Consider the following 6,460-nt stretch of genomic DNA (forward strand, 5'->3'; position numbering starts at 1 on the left):
AACTAAAATACAATTAATTTGAGATTAAGCGTCAAAAGGCCGATGAAAATCTTATCTAGCGATAGTACGTAATAGAAGTTAAAATTTTTTTATATTTTCAAATAATTTAAAATTTTGCTAAACTTGCTATTATTTAATTTGAAATTGCTATGAGTGCAATTTCCCCCTTTTAATGTAATAAATAACATTTAATAACGTTTTATACAACATTAGTAAACTATAGTAGTTCGTGGAATTAATAATTTTTTACACGACACCAAAAATTAAAAAAAAAACATTATATAAGAAAGAGTTTTATTCCAATTTATAGTGGGGCAAAGTATATATTTTTATTTCAAAAGTAACTTACAATTATTGAAAATATACATTTAGCAACCAACACATATATCGCTATAAAATACAAATAGTGACACCTAGTGTGTCGCTAGTATAAAATTTTACCAACATGCTCATGTTAGTAAATGATATATTTTAGTGACATTTAGTCAATACGTCGCTAAAACCATCACAATACCTATAATGACAAACACTAAGATGATACATCTCTAATACATTTTATCATGGATATTTAGATGTTGTTTGTACGCTATTAATTGTGATTTTTCTTGTGATTGTTGTAGATAAGGTGAGAAAGATGTGGTTTGAAGGAGGAATAATTTTAGAAGGAAGAAACAAAAATCCAAAAGAAAGAAGAAAATGTTGATAGCCACAAATTGGAGTAAAACATGACAAGGGGAAATCTCCTTTCAAGACCACATACTAAAAAACCATCAATATATAACATAGAAAAACATTCATAATTTCATCAACTTGAACAATCATATGAACTCAAACACTTATGGAGGTTTCAAAGAAGGTTTTGGTAACGGGTGTGAGCAAAGGGTTGGGAAGAGCTTTAGCTTTGGAGTTGGCTACCCACAACCACACAATAATTGGTTGTTCACGTAGCCAACTTAAACTTGACTCTCTTCAAGCTGAGCTTTCTAAATTATCTCCCAATAATCATCATTTGCTTATCAACGTTGATGTGGTAAATTTGTAAGCCTCTACTTCTATGGATTATTTTCAATTGTTTTTCGAAGAAAATTCATCACAAGTATTGTTTTTTATCGTGTTGTAGACATCGAATAGCAGCGTTAAAAAGTTCGCACAGCTTGTTGCTGAAAACAATCTTGTCCCGGACATTATTGGTATTTCACTCTCTTCTTCTTCTATGTAATTTATTTTTGGGCAAATTTTAAAAACCATCTCTAAAATATGGTGGTAGTTGCAATTACATGCTCAAACATACAATAGTTGAAGAAATCGGACTCTCGAGCTTATAATAGTTGTAGAAATTAGATCTCCAAATGATAAAAATTGAACCCTCAAACATATACAATGGTTACAACTTCTACAATAACATAAGGTTGTCCCTGTAAATCAACACAGATCCTTTGATTAGCATACTTCTCAAGAAAATTTCCAGAAGATCATCCAACATAGAATTTCTTCAAGCTAGAAACACTTAAAACATTAGAGTTCCTTGTTACTATCAGTAGTAGCTCGTCTTTTTTAACATTCATATCCTTATGATCTCTTTCATCTAGATGTGATCTTGATTCATTCATGTACCCTTTCTAAACTCGGATATCACACAAAATCAATATGATAGTTCAAGAACGTTTATAAAGCATTGTCCTAAAAACAATTATTAATTGTGCACGAGTACCAATTAGACTATAACCAACATTTCAACCATATAGAACAAATAATTTCGATAGAACAATAACTTCAAACTACTTGGATCTAGCAAAACTTTTTAGATACTTGATCTTAACTTAAGTCGATTGAAAAAATAAAACTAGAGCTATATGTTAAATTTGTAGATGAAATATCATCCCTTTTGATGTCTCAAACCCATTGAAATATTTGAACAATGAAATTAATGTACATATATTAAATCTAACTTGGATCGGATATATTGAACATTTATAAGATGTTATTTTGAAGAGAAATATAATAGAAAGTAATTGATTTATGGGGTTTATGGACAGTGAATAATGCAGCTTTGGCAAGTAGAAAAAGTAAGATATGGGAGATTGAGGATGAAGAAGTTGATAATGTGATTGATACAAATGTGAAAGGGATAATAAATGTTATGCGTCACTTTATTCCTCTATTGATTCACAACAAGCAAGGCGTCATCATTAATATGTCATCAAATGCAGGAAGAGAGGCATTTGGAGAAGTAACTCTAATTCCATCCATCTCTATTAATATCCAATTATATATCTTATTTCTCATCATTTTAGCCACTTACTATCATTTCTTTTTATCTTTTTCTTTCATTGCTAACATTTTTCTTCTTCTTTCATGGTCTATCTTACAAAGGCAAGGTTTGAAGTTCTTTCAAGTTGTTTTGAGTTTGTTGCAAATATAGTAGTCAGGTTTAAAGTATTATCAGATATGGCACAATGTAAAAGAATTTATAGATATAGTAAAATTTAGATTCAATATTCAGAGTGATTTTGAAATGAGTAAAATTATTTTTGTCATTTTCACCCGTTTTTTAATGATATGAAAATCAAGTGCAATTAAAAGTGTAAAATTAAATATTTTAAGTTAACTATAAGTTATTAAAGGCATATTTTAGAGTGATTTTGAACACGATAAAAGTGATTTTAACTATTTCAAAATCACTCTCAAACATTCACTATACATTCTACTCTAATATTTAATATTTTGGATCCATTTCTAAAATTTGGTGCATGTTCTTTTGAAGATATTCAATTCCATTATTTATGTCTTTGATTGGCCTTTTTAAGTTAAATCATTTCTCTTGCTAAAGGTTAAAATAATACATAATTTCAAAATGTAATTTTTAAAAAATTGTATATTGTTAATATAAAAATACTTTAATAGGTCCATTTTTCTAATAACAACATGAAATTTAAGTGTCAGCAAATTACTACAGCTTATTTATGCTATGTGAAATGAGTATTTAAAAAAAAAAATTAATTTGATTGTTGTTGTATATGCATGTGTGTGTATATATATATATACACATGGTTCATATGATCAAATATATGAAGCATTCTCAACATAATTAACATGGTATATGTCAATACTATCGGATAATATAGGGTTTAGCCATCTCAAAAATCAATATATTATTAATAAAATAGATGAAGCCTCTTTTGGATACACCATTATTCCATAGGATCTTTCTTCTTCTTCTTTTAATTTTTTGTACTCAATACCCATTTGAATTTTATGAGCTCTGAAACCAAATTAAAATAATATGAGATTATATCACAAAACTAGTTTAACTATGAGATGTGTCATTGATTTTTTTTCATGTGGGATCATCGACGAGACGTTCCTTCGTCGAAATTTTTCGTTTTTCGTGTTTCTTTCTTTCTTTCTTTTTTTTGGTTGATTTAAAGTTGAATAATAGTTGTTGTATTGTGCAGTATGCACTATATTGTGCATCAAAATGGGCAGTGGAGGGATTAAGCAAATGTGTAGCAAAAGAATTGGTGGAAGAATTAGCAATGGTGAGTTTGGATCCTGGAGTAATATACACAGACATGCTTGCCTTATGTATGGGTGATGATATGGCTTCACAATTTCAGTCACCTGAGGAATGGTATATGACATATCTTTATTCTAACTTTTTTATTTGTTTTTTTTTTTTTATTCTATTTTCTTCACATATCTTTCCTTCTCAAATATATTTTATATTTCAAAAAATTGAAACCTCACTATTAATTTTATTTATATTTTATTACCTTATACTTTACTAATAATAAACTTGTGTTTGGACGTGAGTTGGTTATTATATTAGTAAGTTATAATAATTTTAAGGAAATTATTTCAAATGGTAAAGCTGTTGAAAATATTTACAGGATATAATAAAATTTTAGCACTATCAAGGATTGACACTGATAGACACTGATTGTTTTAAAATTTTGCTATATTTTGTAAATATTTTGTTTTAGTTTTCTATATTTAAAAATGGCCCTAATCTTTATGTTATATTAAACTCAAACTATTTTAGTTTGGGTTATAATAGTCTGTGTATTTGGACTAAAATTTAAAGAATAGTTAAAAATAGCTATTGTACTTATTTCACTGTAAGTTGAGTAACAAAAATATGATGTTAAGAATGTTTAAAGACTATCTAAAACTGCATTATGTTCGAGATTTTTTTTTTTTTTTTTTGAGATTATGTGGGGTGGGAGAGTCGAATCTCTAATTTTGAAATTAATAATATAAATATTATGTCAATTGAGTTATGCTTATTTTAGTATACTGAATAATCCTACATTAGAATGGAGTAGCTTCTATTTGTATGTTACGTGTTTTAAGGTTTTTATTTAGAGTATTATTCTTAGTTTTAATGTAAAATTAAGAGAATTGAATTTTTTTCTATTATATGATGATGTAGGGCTTTGAAAGCGGCAACAATAATTCTTGGTATTACCACATCAGACAATGGGGCATCTCTTACAATTAACTGATGTACTGTTGTACAAACTATTTCAAATTTGGTCTTTATTGGAGCTTGATAGTTTTTTGTTTAAAAAAAATCCACCAATAAAATTTTAATTCTCACTTTTCATTTAAATAACTATTATTATAATTATTCTTGTTGTTCATAGACATATATATTAAATGGAAAAAGCCTAAACAATGTTGGGAAAACCATTTTTGATTGTTAAACAATTGTCGCGATAAACATTAGGATAGCCTGTAGAGATGTTACTATTGTTTGATGCCACATTGGTAGCATTTATATGTTCAACTATGTACGCCTAAACATAATTACATGTTTGCTAACAATAGCATGGCTCAATTGGTATAGTGTTTGTACTATCAACCTTGAGGTCTAATATTCGATTCTCCCACCCCACATTTTAATTACAATACTTTTTTTAAAAAAAAACCATAGTTCGGGGTATCCCTAAAATCATGAACCAAAACTAGAAAATTTGCATAAAGTGTTTAATCGTGTAAATACAAGAACTCTAGGTTCAAATATTAAGATTGACAATTTTGAATATGAAAACAAGAAAACATGAGTGGAAGTATCTAATTGGTTCCAATAACATGGTTACACATTCTTCTTGTCTTTGCTGACTTGTCCTTACCCTTACTTGAAAAATATATCATAATAAAGGGTGAGTGTAAAAAATTCTCAGTAAGTAACCCACTATCGGGATCAAGCTATGCATGCAACATACTAGTGGGACATGCAAATGCCATCTAGTCATGGATGATTATACCAATGAATAATTGAACCCACCCAATCATTGGTGAGGTGTACCCATAAATTTGGTGAATCTTGTTAGAACAATGATATTGTCTTCATAAATTTATTTAAGACTCTGGATTCTGCTAAAATTTTATATCTGTGGGTACTTGTCTCAATGTTGTTCTTCAAGATGCCAACTCTGCAAAATATTTCTTTTCTTATTTAAATTATTCTGCAGAATATTATCTTTGAGATGTTATCCTTTTTGGTGAATTATCGATTATATTTGGAGATATTTTTCATTTTTTCGTTGTGTTATTTAAGCACATGAAATCTTTGTGCTAGGGTTATCACACATATTATTTTGTTAAATCATTGATTGAGTTTAACAGACTTCTTTTTGCATTGTGTTAAATTGAAAAAGAAGGATTTGTTCTTTGCTCATGGGATGTGTTCTTCGCATTGTTCTAATAGTGAACGTTTCCATATTATAAAGTTTTGTTCGGCCTAAGACAAAGGATGTCGAGAAGGATTTCTCAACCCTAGGGAAATATTGTGTCATCGAGAATGGAGTTTTCAAGACTTGGGGCAATCTAAATTCTCATATGAAGGGAGTTCACAAGCAGAAGGAAAGATATCTCCAAGTAGAAGGAACTTCTATTAATAAGATAACAATCTGTTTGGGCAGCTTCCCCCCAAAATTTCAAGGGTAATGAAGCATTTGTCAAGAGACATCTTGTACGCTTCATAATTGTTTTGTTGAACCTCTCAGCTAAACCATTCTGCTGAGGAGTGTACGTAACAGTGAAATGCCTCGTAATTCCCTCAGATTTGCAAAATTTATCAAATTTGTGATTCAAAAATTCTAAACTATTGTCTGTCCTCAGATATTTTACCTTCCTGCCTGCCTGGTTCTCAACCTGCTTTTTCCATTCAAGAAATTTCTCAAAAGCTTCATCCTTCTGTTTTAGTGGATACATCCACACCTTTCTTGAAAAATCATCAATGATTAACATAAAGTATCTCGAACCTCCCATAGAAGGTACCTTTGTAGGACCTCACAAATCTGAATGAATATAATCTAAAATTCCTTCAGTAGAATGCTTCCCTTTCCCAAACTTCACTCTGGTAGACTTTCCCATTATGCAATGTTCACAAAATGGGAGTTCAATGTCTTTAACTCCTCCAAGCAAACCTTATTGTGAAAGAGCTTGTAGACCT

At 29.4% G+C, this 6,460-nt stretch overlaps 1 protein-coding gene across 1 annotated transcript; it reads left to right on the forward strand.

The window, feature by feature from the left end:
• The first annotated feature begins 795 nt into the window (after positions 1-795).
• On the forward strand, positions 796-4,689 carry LOC120080796 (NADPH-dependent pterin aldehyde reductase-like). The gene is made up of 5 exons (XM_039035438.1): positions 796-1,030; positions 1,121-1,190; positions 2,037-2,230; positions 3,456-3,631; positions 4,433-4,689. Exons 1-5 carry the CDS (start codon positions 839-841, stop codon positions 4,503-4,505), a joined length of 705 nt encoding a protein of 234 aa, XP_038891366.1. The 5' UTR covers positions 796-838; the 3' UTR covers positions 4,506-4,689.
• Positions 4,690-6,460: the final 1,771 nt, after the last annotated feature.

This window comes from Benincasa hispida, chromosome 7 (assembly GCF_009727055.1).
Source record: "Benincasa hispida cultivar B227 chromosome 7, ASM972705v1, whole genome shotgun sequence".
Taxonomy (NCBI): Eukaryota; Viridiplantae; Streptophyta; class Magnoliopsida; order Cucurbitales; family Cucurbitaceae; genus Benincasa; species Benincasa hispida.

What these genes read in the sequence shown, in the direction of transcription:
- LOC120080796 (XM_039035438.1), top strand. Translation starts at nt 839, where the DNA reads ATGGAGGTTTCAAAGAAGGTTTTGGTAACGGGTGTGAGCAAAGGGTTG. An exon ending in GAAGAGAGGCATTTGGAGAA is followed by an intron (nt 2,231 to 3,455) that starts GTAACTCTAATT and finishes TGTATTGTGCAG; the next exon opens with TATGCACTATATTGTGCATC. An exon ending in TTTCAGTCACCTGAGGAATG is followed by an intron (nt 3,632 to 4,432) that starts GTATATGACATA and finishes ATGATGATGTAG; the next exon opens with GGCTTTGAAAGCGGCAACAA.